This window comes from Pongo abelii, chromosome 4, assembly GCF_028885655.2.
Source record: "Pongo abelii isolate AG06213 chromosome 4, NHGRI_mPonAbe1-v2.0_pri, whole genome shotgun sequence".
In the NCBI taxonomy this organism is placed as follows: domain Eukaryota; kingdom Metazoa; phylum Chordata; class Mammalia; order Primates; family Hominidae; genus Pongo; species Pongo abelii.
Window position 1 is genome coordinate 81,342,160 of NC_071989.2, and position 26,337 is coordinate 81,368,496.

The 26,337-nt window shown below is 37.6% G+C and overlaps 1 protein-coding gene across 8 annotated transcripts in view; it reads left to right on the forward strand.

Annotated features, from left to right (window-relative positions):
- ARHGEF28 (Rho guanine nucleotide exchange factor 28) overlaps positions 1 to 26,337 on the forward strand; it is a 316,787-nt gene that overhangs the window by 237,264 nt on the left and 53,186 nt on the right. For all 8 annotated transcript variants that reach the window (XM_063723960.1, XM_054555205.2, XM_024246795.3 and 5 more), the window contains 12 exon segments: positions 1,751 to 1,874; positions 2,184 to 2,316; positions 8,972 to 9,027; positions 10,120 to 10,168; positions 12,048 to 12,192; positions 12,273 to 12,400; positions 14,241 to 14,381; positions 17,168 to 17,415; positions 20,429 to 20,551; positions 21,724 to 21,841; positions 23,836 to 24,090; positions 25,589 to 25,665. In XM_063723960.1, coding sequence (XP_063580030.1) covers positions 1,751 to 1,874; positions 2,184 to 2,316; positions 8,972 to 9,027; positions 10,120 to 10,168; positions 12,048 to 12,192; positions 12,273 to 12,400; positions 14,241 to 14,381; positions 17,168 to 17,415; positions 20,429 to 20,551; positions 21,724 to 21,841; positions 23,836 to 24,090; positions 25,589 to 25,665 — 1,597 coding nt within the window.

Consider the following 26,337-nt stretch of genomic DNA (forward strand, 5'->3'; position numbering starts at 1 on the left):
TAGTTGTGTTCCTGCTGGGAAGTACAAAAGGGGCTTCTTGACCTCAAAATCCACAATGACCTAACCATTCTTTAATTCTGATATTAGGTCTCCTCATCACTCTTCTCTTCTCTTAGACATTGGATAGCATTTGGTGGGGTCACAAAAGGCCTTCCAAGAGAGGAGTCTTTTCAAACTCTCAAATGTATTTTTTCCCCCAATTCTGAAAGTGAGCCTGTTGAATATTATGGCACAAATTTTGCAAATTAGGATGCGTAAGACACCAGAGGTTATGGGAAATTTCGGATTATATTAACCAGTCAGTTATCCTAGGTAAAAATGACTAGAGGTAGCATGGAAGTATAAAGGAAATTAAGAGGGTCTGAGATTCTTTCACTACTCTGTTGGCATAGGGTGTGTTTAATTCTATTCACTTCCTTTTTCTTCTGCCTTTTAAAATGTTTTCTCTAAGCAGCAAGCCCAATTTCATTTACTGTGCAGGCTTCGAGTAACAGGACATAACACTGTTCTGACTATACCTTTAGATCTACATGGTCAAGAGGCAGCTCTTAAGCCATGTATTTTTTTTTTTTCTAAATGCATTAATAGGTTTGAGCTCTAAAACCTAAAATAGAGCTTAAATAACTTAAAGTTTTATTATAATATGTACCATATTAAAGTGTGGAAGGGGTCTTGGAAATAATTTAGTCTAAGCCTGTCATTAATTAGATAAGAACAATCAAAGTCCTAGAAAGTTGTCATTGAAAGCAATATTTTCACAAAATATAATGATATATATTTTGGTATATATCAGTAATTTGATTGCTTTTAAATACTTCCCAGAGATAAATGTGTTAGTTATCAGTATGGAAAGGTGAGAATTTTAGGGAGTAGGAGAGACTTTAGTTAGGAAGTAATCACTATGGAAATCATCTACAGAAGTGTTACCTGGTTTGACATGATATTTAGGTTGATTTTTAATTCATTCTTTCCTCAGTAATAATAGAAATATAAGATTATCAGAGGAAGCTCTAGGGGGAATTGTAACTTTCATAGTCTGGATATTTTTTTTCTAGAGAATAATTGTATTGTGGATTAGAAGAAAATAAACAGTGTTCAGGGTATTCATGGGTTGGGTACAGTTACCTCTACCTTGCTTCTTATTTTATGGAGTATCCACAGCCTCTCTCTTCCACAACCTAGAGAGTCTCAGATTGTGCTGAGTGGGAGAGGCTGCACCGAGTGGCAGTCAGTCTGTTTCTCAGGCCGTATCAACAGAGGAAACATGTGTCTACTGAGTGTTATCTCTGTGTTCCAAAAACAAATAAAATCCAGTTGCATATTGTTGGTTATTTGGCTTCTCTGTGCTCTGGGGAATTCTTACTAGCATAGTAAACAGGAAGTTGAGTGTTTTCAGGGTAAAATTATAAGTCTAAGGTTTGTTTCCTCAATATTTTATTATGAAAATTTTCAAGTATACAGAAAAGTTGAGAGAATTATCTAGTGTATACCCACTTCCACCACCTATGTTCTATAATTGTTGACATTGTGAGATTGTTGCTCTAATCACATGTCTGTTCACTTATGCTATAGGGTGTATTTTTAATGAATTTTCTTTCTCTTTAGAACAGCCACTAAAACCTGAAAAAAATATATACACATACATACATGTGTATATACACACACACACACACACACATACACACACACGTATATGCTGTTCTTCCTGTTTAAGTCCTATAGGCCATGATAACAGATTCTGTTTTTGTAGAATTCAGGAAGAAGAATGGGATAAATACATCATACCTGCCAAATCAGAGTCTGAAAAATATAAAGTGAGTCGAACTTTCAGTTTCCTCATGAATAGGATGACTAGCCCTCGGAATAAATCAAAGGTAATTAAATTATTCACTTATTTTCTATAAAATATAGATGTTTTAGTTTCTCAGCAGTTAGTATAATTTCCACTTTCCCTTTAAAATCACTTACCTTAGATTTTATTTACACATATTTCTTATGGAATATTGCTAAAGCCCAGAATATCACATTTAGGTGTTACGGTGTCCCTCTGTGTGCAGTCCTTATATTCTGATGGAAAATGTAGAGACTTTGCTCAGATGATTTCTATAAGAAAGTTGGCTCACAGCGTTTTCCTTTTCTCATTTTTCCCCACTTTCCTACTGCTGCTGCTGCTGCATCTGAAGACAAAAAGCAAGGATGCCAAAGATAAAGAGAAGCTGAATCGACATCAGTTTGCCCCAGGAACATTCTCTGGGGTTCTGCAGTGTTTGGTTTGTGATAAAACACTCCTGGGGAAAGAGTCACTGCAGTGTTCCAGTAAGTTCTCAGGTCTATGTGCACTGTCTTTGCATTTCATCTCCTGACAGCAACCTTGGGAAGAGGCTCATTGCTCAATACATTTACATAAACCTTTTTAGTGCCACACATATGACTGAACCGTTTACCAAGCAATGACTGATACTGGTTAGAGTCAGTGTGTTTCGTCCATAACTGATAGCCTGTCTGAACCCCAGATTTGTATGCCTCACTGTCTACTTGATGTCTCCACTGGGATGTCTAAAGAGCTTCTTAGATGTTACATCTCCCCCTTCTGTGCTCACCTAAAAGCTGATGCTCTCAGCTTTTAATGGCAACTTGATCATTCCAACCAGATGTTCATGCCAAAACTTTTGGAGTACATCTTTATACCTCCCATTTTCTCACATCCCACATCCAATCCATCAACAATCCTCTTGGCTCTATTTTCAGAAAACATATAAAACCCAGGCACTTGTCACCCCTACCACTGATATCATTCTGGTCTAAAGCCACCATTTCTACAGCATTCCAACTGGCTTCCTTGTGCTTTTACCCCTAAAGTCTGTTCTCAAAGCATTAGCCAGAGTGAGCTTGTAAAGGCGTATATCACTGTGTTCAAAAATATCTCCCAATGGCTTCCTATACCTCAAGTATAGACTGAAGTCCTTAAGTCCTTACAATGACAGCAAGTTCCCATGTGATCTGTCCTCTCCCTCCATTACTCCCTCTGCTCCAGTCACACTGGCATCTTTGCTGTTTTTCGAACATGGCAGTCATGCTCCTGTCTTAGGGCCTTCTCTGGCTGTTCCTTCTAATTGCAACACTCTTTCCTCAGATACCCACATGGATCACTCAGACAACAGCTTCTCAGGCAGCCTTTCCTGATCTTCCAGTGCCTGGCTCATCCTTCCCCTCCTCCTGGCATTTTTTCCCATTATAATATTTACCATAATCTAACTTACTATACAGTTTGCATATGGGGGCTAGATTTTTGTCTGTTGAATTTGTTCTCTGCTATATGCAGAGTGGGTAGAACAATTACCTTGTACATAATAGGGGCTTAGTAAATATTTGTTGAATGAAAGAATAATTCAGAGAAAAAGTAGTGAGGCGCAGGCAGGTGGAACAGATTTCAGGGTATTTGTTGATCGCCAGAATTGTGGGAATATTTGAGAGGTGGGATGGGAGCACAAAGGGAAGAGAGGAGCAGGGGAAGTTTACATCTGAAGCTCTTCATTACATTTGTTGAAAATGATTGAATTAAAAAATTTAGATGTATCTACAGCTGGACATCTGATCAAAATACAATCCACATATGGCATTAGAGGCAGATCGAATTTTCTTCTCACAGTTGACACTGTGTTTAATTATGCTGACTTTATTGCATGTTTGAATTTTGCTTTCCTTGAAAACTTGATTTCTTTCTTTTCCTGGATCTGAAGTAGCATCAGGCTGCTCAGATGTGGTTTAATTTCCTACATTTTTAGAGATTTGCTCCAAGTGTCATTTATGGGTTGTTTCTGGCCTGCCCACACTTCAGCGGTTGGTTCATTCGTGTGATGGGCGTGTGTTTCCTAGGTTGTTGTTCCACCCTTATGGGTGGACTTGTGGACTTGAGCCCTTCGATGCATCCCCGGCCACACCCAAGACCTTTCCCTCCCCTGTTTTAAGACAGACTCAAGTTGAATAATCTCTACCCACTGCTTTTAAGCCTGTCTCTGCCATTTCTTCATTAACCATCTGCATTTTGACCTCTGTGCATACTGCTTAACAGAAGTTCTGCTTTTGATGGAAACTGAGAGTCACCTTCTAGTCAAGTGTCAGTCTTTCCTCATTGTTCAGACTCACTGGTCTCTTGTTTCCAGGTCAACATCTCTCCTTTCAGGGATGTTTCCTTCTTTTCTGTGGCACACTGCTCTTCTGTTTTACCATCTGGGTTGTCTCCTTTTCCCTAATACTGGGTACACGCAGAACTTAGTTCTTGGGCACTTGTTCATTTTGCCTTGATTGTTTCTAAGTATAGTCATCCAATCTTATATTCCAAAATATCATATTTAGACCTGTTACTCCTATATTAATATCTTCTTTACTCACTTTGTATTTCCATGTTCAGTTGCCCAGAGGCTAAGTACCCATGTAATTTATGGCCACTTTGGAGAATTATGGTAAAAACTACAGGTATAAACTAAGACTGTGGCAGGCACAGGGGCTCGTAGGGAGACCATGTGTGGGAATCATCACTCAAAGATTTCATCGTCTTTGAAACCCAATGTGTCTAAAAACCGACCTCAAAGTCCACGCCCAGCAGGCCATCCTTGGGCTTGTGTTCCTGGCATCACAAGCTTCAACCCTGGCTGCTTTAATTCCACTGCCCTCTTGTCCCTCTTGTCAATGTCACTCAGTCACTCTTTTCTTTCCCGTCTCACTGTTGCCACTCTGGGAGATTCTCATCACCGCCTTCTAGAGTACTGGGAGGCAATTGTGCTAGTTTCTTCCTTTCCAGGTATGTTCATCTACAATTTATGATCAGTACTTTTCCCACAGTAATCTTTGTAAAACACCACTTTCTTCAGCCCACATAAACTTAAGGACCTCTCTTGTGTTTACTGGGCTAAGTCCAAGCTCTTCCCATGGGCATTTGGTTCCCTCATCTGGACCTGCTCATTAGACCCCTAGGCCCCCCTTCAGCCTTAGTTTACAGTCTGAGGCCCCGCCAGTTCTGTTGCACTTTCCTCCCACTGCGTGTGATTTCCTGCCTCTGCTATTTTGCTTGTGATCATCTCCTTCCTCTCAGTTTCCCCCACTCCTCTGCATAGATCCTGGTTTTTTACCTCCTCTTTGGAGGTCTTCCCTGACCACTGTGGTCCAAACTCCTGCCTATCACTTTCATATCCATTTAAAATTGGATTATGTACGGTCTCCTTGGGTTTTAACTATTAAAAGAAACAAAGTTATTTTAGGGCCCTAATCACACGATGACTCCCGTGTAGGTCCCGAGTCACTCATGCAGAGCTGGCGACCAGTAAAACCTAGGGAGCCAGGGCTCACTGAAAGGGAAATTTTTGTAGTAAAGAATATGTTGGTTCATTGAGTTGAGTGGATGTGATGGAAATTGCTGAAAATACCTAGGATACATTTAGCTTTAAAAAGAGTCATTTCTTAAAAAAGGAATAGTATTTATAGAAGTTATAAGGTTTAAGCAGAAACTTTTTATAATATTACCACTTAGAGAAAAAGACTATTAATATTTTAGTGGAGTTCCTTATAACCATAAAAAACTATGGGAGCCTCGCTCTGTTGCCCAGGCTGGAGTCCAGTGGTACAGTCTCAGCTTACTGCAACCACTGCCTCCCAGGCTCAAGCGATTCTCCTGCCTCAGCCTCCTGAGTAGCTGGGACTACAGGCACATGCCACAACACCCAGCTATATGTGAGCTTTTAATGCTGTTTCATTTGATGCTGGCATCAAATGTATTTAACTATTTGTTTCTGAACATTTAATTTTTTCCTAAGTTTTTAAACAAATAATTTGGCAATGAGCATTCTTTTGCACATATCATTGTCCACATATTTGGTAATTGCCTAAGATTAAATTCTAGAATCAGTATGAGTAGGTCAAAGTGTATATTTGATTTCCTCTTTTACCCACAATTTTTTTTAGAAGTAATTTCAAAATTTACAGAGTTACTTTTTGGCTGGGGGAGAGGGTGGTTTAAACTTTGCTTATTCATATTAAGGTTTTTACATTGAGCAATACAAATATGACACATACAGTCTCTGCTGTTTTGGTTAAATAATCTTTTTCCATGGGTGCATTTTTGTTTTTAATTGTGAAGGTTAATATTCCTAATCTTAAAAACAAGATATGATATAAAACAACACATAGTATTGTATAAGTATTCAAAATTCTTGTGTAATTTTCCTCTGTTAAAGCCTGAGTTGCAAATTTTCCACAAAATTATATTTCTATAAAATTACCCTTGCTTATAAATAAGTTTGTTGGCTATTATTTTGATGCTACATTATCTGTTACACAGAAATGTATATATCATATCTTCATTGCAGGTTTAACCTTAATCAACATAAAATTATCCTTTTAACTTCATTAGATGCCTTTTGCATTTAGTTTTACCTTGTCTAAACTTAATATTCCTCCTGCTTTCCATTTGTTTGTATTTCTCTCAACTATTTCTGTGTTTTCAATTTGAGGTGCATGTCTTTAATTTAGCTGGAGGTAATCTGTAATGTAGCTGAAGGATGTTGTTTTATAACAGGGTTTTTAACATTTTACATTTAATTTTACTGCTACCAACATATCTTTAATAGGTCCTTGCTCTTTTCCTTGATGTCTAGTTTAGCTATTTAGACCATGTGTTGTTTGCTTTTGTCTTCTCCAGGGATTTGGCAAGATATGCTCTTTTAATATCAACTAATAGTAGCTTTAAGGCTGTGGAAGGCTAATAATTTAATACTTTTTTATTTCCATTATGTTTACTCTCCCCCAGCCCAGCCTCTGTTAATACACCAAATTAATTATTATTCTTTTCATAAGATTATTATATTTAATCTTTCAAGTATAATTTTCTATTTCAAAAAAAAGTTGACTCTTTTATTCAGCTCTATCTCTACCTGCAGTTTTTTAGATGTGGTTCTTTGTTTAGCTTGTTTTACTGCTCACTTTTGTTTCTTTAAAAAAAAAAAAAAACTACAGTGAATCCTTCTTGAACTCCTAATTTTGATTCTGTCCTCAAAAGGCTAAAATAGGAGCGATCTGTTGATCTGAAACTTCATGTACTAAGGGACATATTGTTTTTTTTTTTTTTTCACACAAGAAAAACAACTTAGTTAAATAAATTCTTGGACCAAAGTCTTTTCCCTTCATTGCCTTGCCAACATTGCTCCAACAGATTTGGGCATTTATTGTTAAAGTGGAAAAGTCTAGGGCCAACCTGATGCTATTCCTTTGTTGATAACCCTTGTTTTCTGCCTTATGCTTGAGGAATTTTCACTTTTTAATCATATGGATATTATGAGGATATGTCTATAGAATAGGTGTCATTTAATTATCTTTCTTAGGAAACAGTGAGAACTTTTGATGTGTCATTTTGGGTGCTTTTTCAGCTTTATAGAATTCTTGTCTATGGTGGCTTTGACTGTCACTGCTTCTGATCTAATTTTTCTGATCTCTTCCTTGGGTAAGTGTGATCTCTGCTATCTATGTTCTTTGTATGACATCTATTTTATAATTATACCCTTCCTCTTCTCCACATTCTGGAGGGAGTCTTTCAAGTGTAATTTCATAGCTCGGCTTTGATGTCTGTGCCACACAGATCCTTCTCAGTTCAGTTCAGATTGTGCTCTTGTCTCTTTCCCTTCCTTGCAGTCCTTGCCTGTCTCATGAAGCTCCATTTTCCTCTCCTCCTGCAGGCCAAGTCTCACATCCTATTCTCCCTTCATGCCGTTTCATTCTATTTTACTGAGGCCCCCGTCTTCTGTCTCTTATCAAGAACAATGTTCAAGTATCTAAAGTTTCTTTCCTATTTCTGGATCTAGTATTCAGTGGTTGCTTCTTCTGGTGAGTTATTGGTGTAACTTTGTTCTGTGGTATCTTAGGGTATCTACATTTTCCCTATTATTTACTCACTCTGCAATGAGGAGAGGGCTGTCTGAATCTGATGCTTATCAGCCAGGCCAATGCATAGATTAGCCTTGGGCCCTGCTTGCTGGCCACTGGCGTGCTGACTGAAATGCCTCTTCAGACCTGCAGCCTGAGGACAGTCGTAGGGCTCAGCTTCCTGCCCAGTTCTTGTTGGGTCACTGGCATTTATGCAGCGTGGCTTTGATGGACCAACATGGGATCTTCCACTCCCACAGAAGGATTCCTTCTGCATATGTTTCTGATGCACCCAGGCTCCTCGGTCTATGCTACAGTGTGTGTGGGGTGGTGATGTGCAGGTGGGAAGGGAAAGGACCCAAAGACAACAGCTTGGCAGCAACCAGTGCCCACGCAGTGCAGCTTTCCATGAGGACAGCCTCAGTGTCTGTGTTCATGGGCAGAAAGGGGCAGGGAAAGTATTCCCTTACATTCTTCCAGTGAGACGACATTGTTTTATGACATGTGCCCATTGTTTATGATATAAAACAATGGGCACAGGGCTAACATTTCTCATTTAATTAGACTACCTCAAATTTCTGGTTAGTAGGAATTCTTGCCAAGACCTCACAATACATTTTTTTCAGCATTGTTAAGAGTTTGTCTTCTTTCTTCTGCTTGTGATAGGCATTTTACCCAATGTGAGAGTGGGGAGTTACTACCAGCCAGGTGTCAGAAATCCCATGCAATGTAATGCATGTAATAGGAAGTGAGTTCTCAGGGAGACACAGAACATTGCAGAAGTGTATATCATTCGTAACTTCTGATTTAGTAATTGATAAGATCCTGTGCATAAGGGGAGAAATATCTCCAAAGAGATCAAAATAATAGCATTCTGCTTGTGCTTGAGTGGTGAGGATACATGTGATTTAAATATTTGTCTTTCCTTCTTTAGTTTTCCAGATATTTGTAATGTTTATGTGTTATTTTTATAATGACCAGTAAAAGCATGATGTAGTATTAATAATTTCAGACGAATTAAGTAAGATGGATGCTTTTGTATCTTTTCCCTTTATTTCAGACTGTAATGCAAATGTGCACAAAGGTTGTAAAGATGCTGTGCCTGCATGCACCAAGGTAATTGCTCAGTGATCTGTGAATATATATGTAGCATGGTTGCTTCATAGTATCTATTTGAGCTTTTACTCTTTTTTATTACCATCTAGATTTATTTCTAAAGTGATCATGATAGCGATAACATAACATATGCTCAAAGTGTATAGTTATTTGCTTAACTGTACACTGTTAGAAATGGAAGGAAAGCTCAAGTCCAGATATTTGTGTTATATGCTGTGGCTAGGTTAGGCTTTCTGTTGAGACCTGCTTGGTTTACCAGTGCAAGCCCTGGGTACCTGCAAATGAAGATCAGAGTAGTAAGTCACAAATGTCTGCAAGCCTCACAGTCACTGGAAGACCTGTGACCACACAGATTTCTGGGACCCAATTCCAGAATTTCTGATTCTGTAGATCTGAGGTGGAGCCTGAGAATGTGCATTTCTAACAAGTTTGCAGGTGATGATGCTGCTGCTGGTCCTGAGACCTCAGTTTGAGAACCACTGGACTAGAAGAATGTTCTCTGTAGTTGGGAATGGGCTTGAGTAGGTGAAGGTGTCTGTGATTCTATTCCTTTCTTTTCCACTCAGTAGTCATGTCACAGATGCATGTGAGTGAACATGATGATCCTTCAGGGGGAAATTTGCAGTTGCAAACCTCTGTGTCAATAGGAACACATATTGCATTAGATCACAGAGTTGAGGGCTGTTTTGAAGGTGATATTTCAGTGCTCCAGGTGGTTGTTTCCTATAGTCAGGAGGGATAGCAGGAGGTAGCAAGAAACAAGAAGGAGAAAGGCAGCATTGATAGGAACTTTCAGCCTAGGTCTGGACACATGAGCTGGAGACCTCTGGTTTCTGTTCCCCTGAGGCTTTTAATGAAGCCAGGAGTGTTCAGGAGGTGCATGTTCACGAGGCCCCTTCATTATAACCTGCACATTTTATTATCACATTTTACTCTTCATTGCATTTAATGTCTTTTGCTTTGAATTCCTCTTGGAAATAAAATAACAAAAATGATATAGATAAGAATCCTGTTCTGTGTAACTATGTGGATATTCTTATAGTCCAATGATACTTTGATCTTACTTTATGTGTTTCTAATATTCTTTACCAGAAATTCCAAGAGAAATATAACAAGAACAAACCACAGACCATCCTTGGAAGTAAGTGATGTAGAAAACGACAAGAACTTTTAAAAATTTAATACATACTACACATTTTTCCATTATAAAAAGATCTCCTTTTGTTTTCTCATTTATCCAGTTATTTCTTCTTTCATAACATATGCTTGGCATAATTTTTAGTTCTATAAAGTCGTCGAAAAGGCTATCAACTTCTAGGCCAACCTAAGAACTTTTGTGTTGTATGTACCATATGATCTTTTATATTAGAGAGGGCTATAAGGAGAAGGTATTAACATGTTGCTTCAATTCTAAGATGCTGTCTGGTGGAATATGCTGTGCTGATATATTAATAATCCTTCGAGGAAAAGAGAAATACTACATGAAATGTACCTTACTTTGTTTTCCTAGCAGTAGCATAGTATAGTAATATTGCAGTAATATATTTGTCTATACAAATACACACCACATTCTTTTTAAGAATCGCAATGTTTGATGGAAAAAGTCTTCAAATTTGGAGTCTATAGATTCTTATCAGTTTCTGTTGTCCATTATTATAGTTACCTGGTGTTTAATTAGCTGTGCTAGAGGCTGTGATCTCATTAGCACCTTTAGAATGACCGTGAAATTTCCAGGCATACTGGAGTTTGGTTTGCATATTTTAAAATTTGGTGGCTCTGTTTTTCCTGAAGTGTATATTGCTGAAATTTAAGCAGTTTCTCTTTAAAATAATTGGTGCCCTTTGACAGTTCTTTACATTGCATACAAGAACCAATCACGCCAATGTCTCCTAAATTTGAAAATCTCTTGCTTTATTGCGAGAGATTTTGCGACGTCTTCTGCCTAAAGTTGTGTTGCTTGACATGTGGCAGGAATTTTAAGTGCGTGGTAACTTTTCATTTCCATGTAACAAAGTGTGACTGATATTTTAAAACCACTTTAATCAGGGGACAATTATGCATGCAAATTTGTGGTAATATGCTATTGGGTGTAATGTTATATTAGGTTAAGTTGGTGCAGGTAGTAACAACTGTCACATCACTCTCTTGCCTTGACCCCAAAAGTCTCTTTGATGATGTCACTTATAAGGGGCTTCTCATTTTCATAGGGTTAAATGTGAAAATAAATAGTATCTTAGAATTGATGAAATACCACATATTACTCCTCTTCACATGGGAGTCATAAGAATAAAATTAACTTATGCATGTGTAAAATGCTTTGTAATGTCCGGGATCTATGTAAGCATTTTTCCCCTTTTGCTTGAGAATGTATATGCTACACAGCTATAATATGGGATCGAAATGTCTTCTGAGTCATTTATAGTACACATCAAATGTAAATGCATCTGTGCCCAGAATATTTTAGAACTGACCAGAAAAATACAGAAGCCCTATTTAGTTTTCCATGTGTGAGAGAGAATAGCCCAGCTTGGCTTGCAGGCTTCATTTGCCTGAGATGCTTATACCATGAAGAATAGGCTCTCCAGCATCATTCCATTCCATTGACATGTTCTCTGTGTGTGGATGCTTGTTTATACACACAATATGCATTCAGTAACAGTACTAATAACACCTTGCAACTATTTAAAGCTGGCTCTAAGGAGTACAAGCAGTGATTTACGGGAAAGCTGGTGCAGTATTTCCCCATTCCATTGTCTTGTTTGTTTGTGCAATCCCAAACACCCACAGTCTCCAAGTGGAGATGCGGAAGCAGGCCTGCAGCATGGGTGTCAGGAGGGTGTAAAATGAAAGAGACACTAGGAGCAAGTGTCAGAATCTAGCAGGGAGACTGGTTTTAAGGCAGAGCGGGCAACAGATTACAAGTAGTCATTGCAGGGTTTAGCTTTCTGGCTTATAAGTGACTACTTTTACTTGTAATTACTGACCTGGAAACCACATGAAGCATCTGTTCTGATTTACAGATTCTTCATTTAGAGACATCCCACAGCCTGGTCTCTCCTTGCACCCTTCTTCCTCCATGCCTGTCGGATTGCCGACTGGAAGGAGGGAGACTGTGGGACAGGTCCATCCATTGTCCAGAAGTGTTCCAGGCACCACCTTGGAAAGGTAAGGCTGAGTGTGTTTTTACATATTAATGGCTCAGAGAGGCTGCTGGGGCTAACTTTGCTCCCCTCCCTCTCTCCTAGCTTCAGGAGATCAGCCACATCCTTGGAGTCTGAGAGTGACAGTAACAGCTGCAGAAGCAGGTCTCATTCTGATGAGCTGCTACAGTCCATGGGCTCTTCTCCCTCTACAGAGTCTTTCATAATGGAAGGTGAGGAGAAGACACACTTCCATTTATTTGTGTTTTTGTTAGCATTTGCGAAAAGGATATTGTCTGAAGGAAATAAGATTGAAGCATTTTTTTTTTCTTTTTCAAAGAAGTCTGTTTCAGGGTGTCTCTTTGGTGTAGGTTCTACTTTTTAAAAGAATGAAAATTTAGCCCCAGAGGAGACAACCAGATAGTGACCAAGGAAATATGATGTAAATTTTAAATAGACATATTACTAAAAGAATGTCACAAGCATAATGAAGAGAAATGAATGAAATATATTGTGTGCTTATTATTAAAAATGTTTTATAGCTATTGATGAATTAGAATAGGATCCTGTATCAAAAACATACTTTAGTTAGTTAAGACCGGTCTTCTTTGGATCTCTGAGATACTTACCCCATCTGTTGCCTCCTAGGAGAATAAAAACATTTTGTTTTGAGATGGAGTCTCACTCTGTTGCCCAGGCTGGAGTGCAGTGGTATGATCTCGGCTCACTGCAACCTCGAGCTCGCAGGTTCAAGCGATTCTTCTGCCACAGCCTCCCAAGTAGCTGGGAGTACAGGTGCGCATCACCACCCCCAGCTAATTTTTGTATTGTTCGTAGAGATGGGGTTTCGCCACATTGGCCAGGCTGGTCTTGAACTCCTGACCTCAGGTGATCCAACCGCCTCGGCCTCCCAAAGTGCTGGGATTACAGGCATGATCCACTGTGCCCAGCCATTAAAGCATTTTTTAAAGCATATTTTATAGAGCAGGACTTAATCTAGGGAATTGGTTTTTCTATACAAGCTGCACCAGTAAGAAGGAAAACCAAATGGAAAGAGAGTAGTGACAAGAGAGAGGAGTGGACTCTGCCCCAGCAACCCGTTTTATTTTAATCTTAAGTCTTTAAATTCATTGTCATCTCATTTGTACTGCTCTGAGCTGGAACCTCTCTAATGAGTGTCATTTGGGTAAATAGGGTTTAGTTTTCCTGAGGAGTGGGTGGGGGGGGGGGTGGGGGGGAGGGCGTGTATGTATGTGTGGTTTGTTTGTAATTTTATCAGAAAAATCTGCACTCATTTGTGACTCAAGTACTTACACGCTGCTTTGTGTCTTAGCAAGTCAGGGGCAAATCAAATGGATGAGTACACAATTCAGATTTTAGTAAACAGTACAAAATAACCCGGGGCAGAAGAAATTGGTGTGTTCAAGATTCTGTAGACACATTATGGACTCTGTAGGTTACCAAAAATAAAACTAAAATACAGCAGGCCAAAACAAGCAAAAGAATCTTCAAATGTCTTTTTTCCTCCATATGAACAATCGCTCTTTTTAAATATCTGATTCTTCTTCGCTTTCATGAAAGCTGTCTTAATTTGGACCATTTCATCAGTCCAGTTTTAAGATGTTTCAGTCTGGCTGGGCACAGTGGCTCAGGCCTGTAATCCCAGCACTTTGGGAGGCTGAGGTGGGTGGATCACTTGAGGTCAGGAGTTCAAGACCAGCCTGGCCAACATGGTGAAACCCCATCTCTACCAAAAATATAAAAACTAAGCCAGGTGTGGTGGCATGTGCCTGTAATCCTTGCTAGTTGGGAGGCTGAGGCAGGAGAATTGCTTGAACCCGGGAGGCAGAGGTTGCAGTGAGCTGAGATTGCGCCATTCCACTCCAGCCTGGGCGACAGAGAGAGACTCTGTCTTTAAAAAAAAAGATGTTTCACTCTATGTTAATATGTTTTGGTTGAGTAGTTTCCATGTTCATAGCAGATTTATTTAGGGTGAGGAATCTGTAGACTTACGAACGTATATTTGTGCTGCGTTATTGTACTTCCGGCTTTTCTTTTCTAAACACACATTAGATGTTGTGGATTCTTCTCTGTGGAGTGACCTCAGCAGTGATGCCCAGGAGTTTGAAGCAGAATCTTGGAGTCTTGTGGTGGATCCCTCATTTTGTAATAGGCAGGAGAAGGATGTCATCAAAAGACAGGATGTCATTTTTGGTAAGCATTTCAAATATGCTCTTTGGGTTGAAGCAGTGTGGTACAGAGAAAAGAACATGGAATTTGCAACTGTACAGAGTTGGGTAAAATCCCAGTTCTATCATTTTCTATTTACCTGATTGCAGACAAATTATTTAAATCACCTAGACCTTAGTTTCTCCATCTGTAAAATGAGGATAATATTAAAAGTAATAGCAAAAACCACAATCGGTTTTGCAATAACCTAATAATACTCAGGTTTTAAATATTGTTTTGAGACTGCAATGAGGCATAATATGTACCTGGCACAGAGCAAATGTTATTTCCCGTATTCCTTTCAAGTTTACTTAGGTTTGGCCTGTACTCTTACCTCTTCTATATAAGAATTGCAGTGAACCTTTACATATTTTAATGTAGGGCTATTGCATATGGCCTTCCAGTTTGGCTGCATACACCAGCCATTCACAGAGACCAGGTGCAGTGTGAGTAGCTGCATCTGGGTTAGGGCAGGGTTTGACTATGTGCTGCCATCCTGAGTACAGAATTCAGCTGTGGTGAGATTGTATTTTGTCACGCTATTTGGGATGAAGGCATTCTGGATTGGAGAAAGTTAAATTATAGACTTGGAAAAAACGAAACTTCAAAAAATTTCAACTACAAAGTAGATGTCAAAATGTGGTTCCAAGAAGATACCCTACTTTAAAGATAACACTGGGTCTTTTCACTAATCCTGCGTATGCAAACATGGGCCCCAAAGTCCACGGGCAGTGAGGATGCCTTGTCACCTGCATCAGGTGGTGGTTATGGACAGCAGATGAGATGGTGTATGAGTGTGCTTAGAAATCCGTCAAAAGCTGTGTATGTGCGAGTTACTTTGGAAAGGAAGATGCTGCCCCTTTAAGTATTTCTTAAGCAATTTATATTCTACTGTCAATTTTCTTCATTTACCTCTCAATTTCATATTATTAAAAGTAATCTAACCCATTGGGATGAATTATTACATGGTCTTTTGTGTCAGAAAGGCTTGCGTTCCAGGGCAAATTCTTTACCTTCTCTTCCTCACTGTTTCTCTTTTAAAGATAAGGAAAATCATTCCTATTTTCTGGGTCATAATGTATTAATGGGTTAAAAGATTAAATGAAATGATACAGGTAAGTGCTTAGCATACAGTAGGCACTAAAAATGTAGGAAATAATAATTCAAAGTTGGTAGATTTCCAATTAAATAAATTTTTATTTTTGATAAAATATTAAAGCTATATTTAGACTTGCTGACTCTCCGTGGCTGATATTTAAGTTTCTTTCCCAAAACTTGCAGTAAGTTTGGAAATAGTCATTAACGTACAACTAGTACTTTTGGTGCACCTGTAAATTGTGAGTTGTTATTTTCTCTCCTGATGCGTTTTAAAAATTGAGGTACAATTCACCTGCTCAAAATCCACTCCTTTGCAAGTACACAATCTAGTAGGTTTTAGTATATTCACAAAGTTGTGGTAGCCATCAGGTCCTGTCTAATTTCAGAAAATCTTCATCACTTCAAAAATCCCGTACATGTTACCAGTCACTCCCCATTTACGCCTCCCGCCAGCCTCTGGCAAACACTAATCTACTTTCTGTCTCTACAGATTTGTCTATTCTAGACATTTTACGTGAATGGTACAATATGTGGTCTTTTGTGGCTGGCTTTTGTCACCTAGCATACTGTTTTTAAGGTTCATCCTAGTTGTAATATGTATGGGTACACCATTCCTTTTTATGGATGATGAATATTCTATTTTGTTTTCCTAATCATCAATTGATGGACATTTTGGGTTTTTCCACTTCTGGGGTCATAGAATAGCTTTACGTTTAATCACTTGAAAAAATGCCAGACTGTTTTCCAAAGCAGCTATACCATTTTGCATTCCCACCAGCAATGTATGAGGGTTCCAGTTTCTCCACATCATCACCAACACCTGTTTATTGCTTTTTTATTATGATTATCCTAATGTGTGTGAAGTGATGTCTCATTTTGGTTTTGATTTGCATTTCCCCAATAGCTAATGGCGTTGAGCATATTTTCATATTCTTATTGGCCATTTGTATATCTTTTTGGAGAAACATCTGTTCAAATCCTTTGACCATTTTTGAATTGGTTATTTATTTATTTATATTGTTGAGTTATAAGATTTTTAAAAATATACTAGATACAAGTTCCTTATCAGATAAATTATTTACAAATATTTTCTCCCATTCTGTGGGTTGTCTTTCCACTTTCTTGATGGTGTCCTTTGATTGATTGTGATGCATTGTTTTCCTCTGGAGAAAGTGGAATTTTGGAGACAGATTCTGCCATAGAAAGGACCTATGGTTATCTGCATTGAAGAACTTTATTTAGTTCCATTCATTTCACCAAATTAATTGTGCTCCTGCTCAATGCAAAAACCAAACAAAGAAAGGAAGAAAGAAAGCCAACAAACTAAGTTGTATTTTATAGGGCATTCAGGTTGGAATAAGACCTAGTTCCTAGCTGAAGGTATCTAAAGATGCTAGCTAGTTATATTATTGAGTTTCAGATACATTAGATTCTTGTATATTGGACTTGACATATATGTCCTCTTTAGTATCTGGATAAAAGAAAATGATTTAATATTTTAGGGTGAATGAAATGTTTAATGTTGACTTTTGTATTGGAATAAATATTCTTGATGTTCTTAAACATTTCTTTTTTATTTGCGTAACATATAGTGTTGAGTTGCTAATTTAGTTTAATAGTGATACTTGCTTTTTAAAGCTTGTTTAAGGCTTATGTGTGCTCACACATTTCAGAGCTAATGCAAACAGAGATGCATCACATCCAGACCCTGTTCATCATGTCTGAGATCTTCAGGAAAGGCATGAAAGAGGAGCTGCAGCTGGACCACAGCACCGTGGATAAAATTTTCCCCTGTTTAGATGAGTTGCTTGAAATCCACAGGCACTTCTTCTACAGTATGAAGGAACGAAGGCAGGAATCCTGTGCTGGCAGCGACAGGAATTTTGTGATCGACCGAATTGGAGATATTCTGGTACAACAGGTAAGAAAACCTTAAAGTCCTTGACCTTGGTGACGTAAGTGGGATTTGAATCAAAATCTGCCCTTTCATCAACATGAGTAAAAAAAAATCATTTTTGAAACATTCATAGTGACATTCTGATGATGTGTTTGCCATCATTAGACTGTAACTCCCAGTAAGGCAGGGATTCTTGGCTATTTGATTACTGCTATATTTCAGCACCTGGAACAGTGCATGACACTGTTAATATTTATTGAGTGAATGGGCCACTTAGGGGAAAAAAATCAGGAATTCACCTGGATGTCATGTTTTACAGTGGTCTGCAACACTTGGAAAGGCAGGGAGCTCCATCTGCAGTTGCTTTAGCATGACTTTCCCTGGGTAGATGCTAGAATGCCATCTTCTCCAAATGTACTGTTTTTTGAAGCTGTTTCATCCTGTCATTTACAGCGATGGAGTTCAGCTGTTGGTCTGTATGCTGAAAATGGGGGAGTTATGCTGAGTAGTATTCCGTGCTCTTGATGTATCACTGTTGACTCATTCACTTATTGAAGGATATCTTCTTGTTTCCAGTTTTTAGCCTTATAAATAAAGCTGCTATGAACACCCAGGTGCAGATTTTGGTGCAAACCTAAGCTTTCATTTTTCTGGGATAAATGCCCAGGAATGCAATTTCTGGGTTGTATGGGAGTTGTATGTTCAGTTTTGTAAGAAACTGCTAACTGTTTTCCAGAGTGGAAAATGTGCCATTTTACTTTCTCATCAACACTGTACAAGTAATCCAGTTTCTCTACATCCTCACCAACATCTGATATTGACACTATTTTTAATTTTGGCTATTTTAAGAGGTATAAAGTAATATCTCATGGTTCAAGTTGCACTTCTCTCATGGCTAATGATATTAAATATCTTTTCATGAGCTTCTTTGCCATCTATATATCCCTTTCAGTGAAATTTCTGTTTATGTCTTTTGCTCATTTTCTAATTGGATTGTTTGTTTTCTTATTGATGAATATTAAGGTTTGTTTACATATTCTAGACATTAGTTCTTGTCAGATATGTGATTGACAAACTTTCTCTAAATCTGTAACTTGTCTTCTCATTTTCTAATTTTGATGAAGTCTAGTTTGTTTTTCCTTTTAAGAATTGTGCTATTAGTTTCAAGTTTAAGGATTCTTTGTCTAGCCCTAGGTCTCAAACATTTTCTCTGATTTTTAAAAAAGGATTTACAGTTTTGGCTGGGCATGGTGGTGCACGCCTGTAAGCCCGGCACTTTGGGAGGCCGAGGTGGATGGGTCACTTGAGCTCAAGAGTTTGAGACCAGCCTGGGCATCATGATGAATCCCCGTCTCTACAAAAAATACAAAAATTAGCTGGGTCTGATGGTATGCACCTGTAATCCCCGCTATTTGTGGGCTCAGTTGGGCAGATCGCTTGAGCCTGGGAGATTGAGGTTGCAGTGAGCCGAGATCCTACCACTGCACTCCAGCCTGGGCATCAGAAGTGGCACCCTGTCTCAAAAAAAAAAAAGTTGTACAGTTTGATGTTTTACATTTAAGTGTGTGTTGTGCTTTGAGTTATTTTTTTGTGCAGGTTATGAGACTTAGTAGGTTAAGTTGAGGTGTTTTTTTTTTGTTTTTTTTGGTTTTTTTTGTCTATGGATGTCCAATTGCTCCAGGGCCATTCGTTGTAAAGGCTGTTCTTCCTCTAATTGCTTTTGCATTTTTGTCAAAAATCATGTGGTCATCTGGGTTACCATTTTGTTTCACTGATCTATGGATCTATCTTTCCATAGTCTTAATAACTGTAGCTGTATAATCTTAGAAGACTGAGTCCTTCCACTTTATTATTTTTTCCAAAATTGTTTTGGCTATTCTAGTTCCTTTCCTTTTTCATATATGTTCTAGAATAGTCTTATTTATATTTTTAAAAAGCATACTGGGATTTTGTTAAGTATTGTATTAAAACTGTATATCAGTTTGTAGAAAATTGACATCTTTACTATTTTGAGTCCTCTAATCCGTGAATGTCATATAGCACTTCATTTATTTAGATTTTTGTCATCTTTCACTGGCATTGTATAGTTTTTACGATATGAGTCATATATGTGTTTTGTTATATTTGTACCCAAGTAATTTTTTTTGAATGATTGTAAGTGGTTTAAGAATTATCATTTGAGGCTTATTGGCCCCACACATACAAGCAAAGACAAAAAGATCAGAGGTTGTGATGTAAATTTTAAGTACTTTTAAGAGGGTGGATGTGTTCTGGTTTCCATTACGATGCTCTTCAATGGGACATGTGCATGTAAGGCCATCACAGTCTAAAAAAATGGCATTCAAGTCATTCAGCTAGTTCTCTTTACAGCACCTTATGATTCTAAGTTGATTCCTATGTGGATTTTCTACAGATGTTTTTCTTCAGGTAAGGCTTATTGAAACATCCAGCCCACATCTCTACTTCTCTTCTTTAGCTAATAAACAGGCATTCTGGTTATTCACTGGTCTGTTTCATGTTGGCTAATGATAGCCTGCCCTTGATCTACTTGTAATGTGTGAACAAAAAATCAAATTCCCTACTAAGGACTCAGTCTATGGACATGGTCATTAGCCAATGTAAATGCCAAATGAGTGAGTTTTTTTTGGGTGGGGGGACCAGACCTTCCTGAAGGCCTCCAGATGTTGCCATATACTTTTTTTTCAATCTATAAAAGTATTAAAACTATAAATTGAAATTATAAATTTGTATTAAAACTAAGAAGAGAATAAAATATATCAAATGTTTTTCATTTGGCTATTTGATAATTATATTAGTTCAATATAATATCACATTATGTTGACCCTTACCACTCAACAACTTTCTTTTATTTTAATTTAAAAAATGTCTGAGGAGATAAGTGATTGTGTTCAGAAATTCCACGATATTTATTTTTTATTTGCAAATACTATTTTGAAATAGATGAAAATTGCATATTTTTTGTGTGTTTAGAACTTACTAAATTTACAAATCATTATTGAAATGTTATTCTTTCCAGTTTTCAGAAGAAAAGGCAAGTAAAATGAAGAAAATATATGGAGAATTCTGTAGCCATCATAAAGAAGCTGTTAACCTCTTTAAAGAACTCCAGCAGAATAAAAAGTTTCAGAATTTTATTAAGGCAAGTATTTTAAAACTTTGTTACAAAGTGATAAATCAGTGTGGAGAAATAGTTTATGCTTGTTTCTTAATGATTTAAACAAATTTCATAGCTAATGATGCTTTTCAGAGGAAGAAGAAGGGAGGTGGAAGGTTTGTGGCAAAGGTGGAAAGTCTCTTTTTCTGTGTTAGTAAAATATTGCCCCCAAATCATTTCCTTTTGTATATTTGTGAGGTCATGTCTTCCAACCTTCTGAGAATATTTGTAACATACTGGGAAGCTGTTTCATGCCAAGTTATATATCAGAAAAATCAAAGTGAAAATAAACACAGAACTCCACTTCTGAATTAGCTTGAAGCAGATTCATGACATCATATAATTTCATCTGTAATATTTTTCTCCAGATGAAAAAGTTAAAAATTACGACATTATTATACAAATAAAGCAACAATAGTTTTTGATATCTTAAAATTTCACTGATTATCTCATAAAATTGGATTACTTAAATCAGAATCTGACCAAGGTTCACTTATTGTATGAGGTGGTTATATCTCTTAACTCTCTTTTCATTTGAATGTTATCCCACCCTTTTTTTCTTCTTCTGATTTATTTGTTGAAGAAATTTGTTTTATAAAGTTTGCTGGATTCTAAATTTTTATCTGTCATGTTAAGAATGCTACCAGATTCTCTTCCCTTTTTTTCCCACATAAATGTGTGTTGAGGACTTGAATACTATGAGGAATACTTTGATATTTTTAGAAAAAAAGTTGTCCTGATTAGAGGAAACTCTAAGAGTTATAATGAATAATAACAAATGTGGAGGAAGACCTGTTGGGAAAACAAATGGTAAACTGCAAACTGATGTTCAAAGTTAACTCTGATTTATTATTATTTTTCAAAAATTTTGCTATTCATAAATCGAGGCACTTAGAAGTATTGGAACTTCTTTTGGAAGTAACTACAAATACATCAGAGTAACTTGAAACTTCTTAAAATCTTGGCGAGTTGGGGTACTGAAATTTATGACAAAGTATACAATTTAAATTAGTGATAATGCGTTGTTTTAATTGATAACAATGAATGTTAAGTCTGCATAAAATTGTACTATTGCAGATTCTTTGTATTGTTAAATTCACACCTGAAAGGTAAATACAGGTAGAATTTGTGTGTGTAAAATGTATATATTTTTTAAGCTCCGAAATAGTAATCTTTTGGCTCGACGCCGAGGAATTCCAGAATGCATTCTGTTGGTTACTCAGCGTATTACAAAATACCCTGTCTTGGTGGAAAGGATATTGCAGTACACAAAGGGTAAGTTGTGACTTCTGGGATAAACATTTGCCCCTCTTATTAGTTTTAAACATAGCTGAGGTGTTCTAAACCGCCATAAATGTTTGTGGTTTCTGATTCATGAAGAGTTTCACAAAGGAGAAACTGTTAAAGCCTTAGAATTTGGATTCATTTTTAGAAATTATCTTTTATAATGCGGCATGGATAATAGTCTGAATTTCTACAGGTAGCCCAAACCAAGCTGGCTTCTTCTTACTTTGAACCTGCCTTTCTCCTCTTTATTTTCCCCACCACTGGGCTTTCTTAATACCTCCTCTTCCTCATTTTCCTATTACCTTCACAACAGTCTGATGAAACATGCTATTGATCCTATCACGAAATGTCAACTCTCCCAAGCAATCAGTTATTAAGTTGAGAGGGATTATAAGAAGGATCTATTTTTGACCCTGTCAATTCATCAAGTTCCAGGGAGTAACATATGGGCATCTTTTAAGAAGCTATGAATGCACATGGCTGGTCTGTAAGCTCCTTGTGGGATCTAGAAGACCTGTGTCTGTCTGGTTCACAGCTGGATCTTCAGTGTCTAGTGCAATGGCTGGTACAGAATTGATGATCAATAAATAAAAACATCAATGCAATGAATGAATAAATAAAATGGTCTAATCCTTAAGCTAACATATTGATCTTGAGTAAAGATTATTATTAGGGTGTTAGTGTGTGATGTTAAAAAGGGCTTGGGTTTGGAATTTTGTACACTTGCGTTGCATTGTATATACTCAGCTCTGCCACTCATTCATTGGGCAAATTATTAACTGAGCCTCAGTTATCTCCACTACGAAATGACATGAAACATTACCTTTCAGTTCCAGTTGCCTCAATAAACATCAACTAGGTGGTCTTTATCACCAAATATACTTTTATCTGGAGTTTCAGGAGGCTGCTCCAGAAACTCATTCGGAGTATTTTCGAAACTCATTCGGAGTATTTTCATAAGATAATCTAGAGACAAGAGCAGGTAGCCAGTATTTTAAAGAATAACAACTGAAATCAATAATTATTTGCTCTTGGTATGAGCATGGCTGATTTGTCCATTAGCACAGCACTTGGGTACCATGAAAATATTTTCTTTTCCCATCAGAAGAAAAAATGAATTTTCTTCTTCTGATGGTAAAAGAAATTAAAATATTTAATTTTAAAGAAAATGGTCAAAGAAAATTGTTTAATTATAATAGTAATATATTCATATTTATGCTAATACAGTTATAAAATATAATTTTGAATATTAATTTTATGGAGGAAGGGATCAAGGAATATAAATGAATTTGAGGCTCATTCACATAACCGTGTGGCTCTGTTTCTGAGAGCATTACTGGCTTTGCCCCACAGCTGGCTTAAGTTTTAAGAAACTTGGCATGGAGATTATTGATTACCTATGTCTAAGAAGATGGAAGGAAGGCCTAAGTTAGTATATAACACATTTCCTGCCCTAGGGAGAAGGTCAGACCCATCCCTAGAACTCAGACATCTTACTGTCAGCGGAAGGACTATGTGTCAGCTGAAGCACATTTAATAATGCAAACCTTTCATAATAAAATATTTTAACATTTTTTTGGTGGGGGGGAAGTACAGAGTGGTATTATAGGATTTAATTTTTTTTTTTTTCGAGACAGAGTCTCACTGTGTCTCGTAGGCTGGAGTGGAGTGGTACAATCTTGGTTCCCTGCAACCTCTACCTCCCAAGCTCAAACTATCCTCCTACCTAAGCCTCTTGAGTAGCTGGGACAAAAGGCACATGCCACTATGCCCAGCTAATTTTTGTATCTTTTTTGGTAGAGACAGGGTTTTGCCATGTTGCCCAGGCTAGGAATTTAAGTTTAATCCAACATTTTTCTTATGGGGTTTTTATTGTTTAGATGATATATTTAACTATATTTTAAAACTAAAGAAGTTTTCTTCCTTAGTACTCTGGTTTATTGTATAGTATTTTTGTTTGTTTCTTTCTTTTTCCCACACAGAAAGAACTGAAGAACATAAAGACTTATGCAAAGCTCTTTGCTTAATTAAAGACATGATTGCAACAGTGGATTTAAAAGTCAATGAATATGAGAAAAAACAAAAATGGCTTGAGATCCTAAATAAGATTGAAAACAAAACATACACGAAGCTCAAAAATGGACATGTGTTTAGGAAGCAGGCACTGATGAGTGAAGAAAGGACTCTGTTATATGATGGCCTTGTTTACTGGAAAACTGCTACAGGTCGTTTCAAAGGTACTGTGGCTCTACCAGACCAATTTCTCCCTTCATACACGTTATTCATTTAACAGAGGACAGATTTTCAAAAGAAAAACAGTTCAGAATTGCAGGCACACATGCGCAAACCCTGGGTCAGTTGAAAGGTTGATTTGTGAATTTCAATAGGCAAATTTGGCCAATGATACAAATCTTTGGTGGGAGTTTGCTGCCCAAGCTAAAACCTTTATACATGTTTTATGAATTTGCAAGTTTGTGATGTCTGAAATCAAAGGAATTGAGAGTTCTGCTAATTGTTGACGCAGAAAAATTATTCTGGTAACTGTGGTGTGTTGAAAGCAAGGCAGTACACCTACACACCTAGGGTCTGTTGCATGTCAACACAGCCTAGGGCCATCAGACAATGGAGGGAGATATAAAAAGAACTCTGAATGGCATCTTTGTTACTGACTAATAGAATACATCCACACACCTGCTGATGCTGGTTTAAGCTCTTCCTCAGTGCTACTGTTTGCTAACTGGCACGAACTTGACTCTGTTCAGGAGTCTAAAGCAGATAATTCCATTTCTTAAGGACTCATTATGTAGCTATCACACTGCCTAACCCAGGCTTTCTCACCCTGGCCACATACTAGAATCACCTCTGGAGCTTAAAAACATTACGAATGCTCATGTCTCCTCCCAGAGATTCTGATTTTATCACTGTGATGATGAAACCAAAGCCCATGGGATGTTTAAAGGCTCCCCAGGTGAGTCTACTATGCAGCCAGGGCTAGGAGCCACTGTTTCTAACAGTTCATCTTAATAACATCCATAGGTAGGCAGTGAGAGGAAGAGGTTGTTAAATTCTAGCTACTCAAAAATTATTACCCATTGGAGGATGATCAAGTTTGGATGGAGGTTGCAACTAATATCTGAAATGGGATTTGTTGATCAACAACTAGCAATGTTGTATTGAAAAAAAATATTAACCACAACCTGTAGATTCTATTGCTTGAAGTCATTTGCTCTTTATCCATTTAATAGAATCAGTTTGGTAACTTTGTGTTAGACTATTCAGTGGGTGCAATGAAGATGAGTTCTTGTGAACAACGTGTAAGGGAAGTATGGAATCTTAAACCTTGCTCAGATCTAGATGAAACAAAATAGCAGGCATATATAATTTGAGGTAGAAGCTGCCCTTTTACATTTTTAATTCAGCACTTTTCCTGCCAAAGGTAAGAGTTTGCTCCATTTTATTAAAACTTCCTTTTTTAATGGATATTTTTCTTCTGTTTTGAAAGTGACTACATTAAACTTTGCTGGAGATTTACCTATACCTACAGCTACACACAAACATGCACACTTAAAGACAACTTTCTATTAAGTTATTAATAGCATAAATCTTTGGCTATCATAATACAGGTGTTTTTATAAAACTTTCATACTTAGACTAAATCTTAGTCTTTTTATTTTTATTAAGTTTATTTGAACTGTGGTTTGCTTCATTAATACTAGTAATGTTTTTTCTTTAAAGATATCCTAGCTCTACTTCTAACCGATGTGCTGCTCTTTTTACAAGAAAAAGACCAGAAATACATCTTTGCAGCCGTTGTAAGTATATGACCATGTGATGCGTTTAAAAAAATAGGTTTAACCACACATTTTCTTGAAAAATGCCTAAAATTCCTAGTGAAATATAATAGTCACAGGGAAGTATATGCTTCTGTTATGTTTCCATTATTATTTGTGATTGCGGTGTTTAGAGACAAGCATCTCATTAGGTTAAATTAGCATGGTAAGTGTTGCTTCATCACAACCAGGGCTGGTACTCAGCTGGTTCAGCAGTGTAGCCAACTGTGAGAATATTGCAGTCCTTCAGTAGTGGTTGGTGAACAGGCACTGCCCTGAGCCTCCCAAGTGTCCCCATGCCATCTGGCTATCTTGGTCTTTCCTCCAGACTCCTCTCTTCCCCACCCCTTCGGCCCCCAAACCCCTTCCCTTAGATCCAGCAACTAAAATGTGAATGCTGGGCACAGCCAATCTCTTCCAGCACCTGGCTTTCTCCATGCCCATTGGCCCTGCTCTCCCACTTACTAACCCTGTGACTGCCATCGTGTGCCTTCTGCCAGACAAGGGATACCATCCTGATGCCTAATGTTTACAGAAGATTCTTTCTTATTTTTACTATAGTAGCTTCTAAAGACAAACAGTGTATGAAACTATTTTTGTAGTGTGTTAGAGTAATCTAATTGCTAGCACGTAGATAATAAGAAGGCTTGAAGA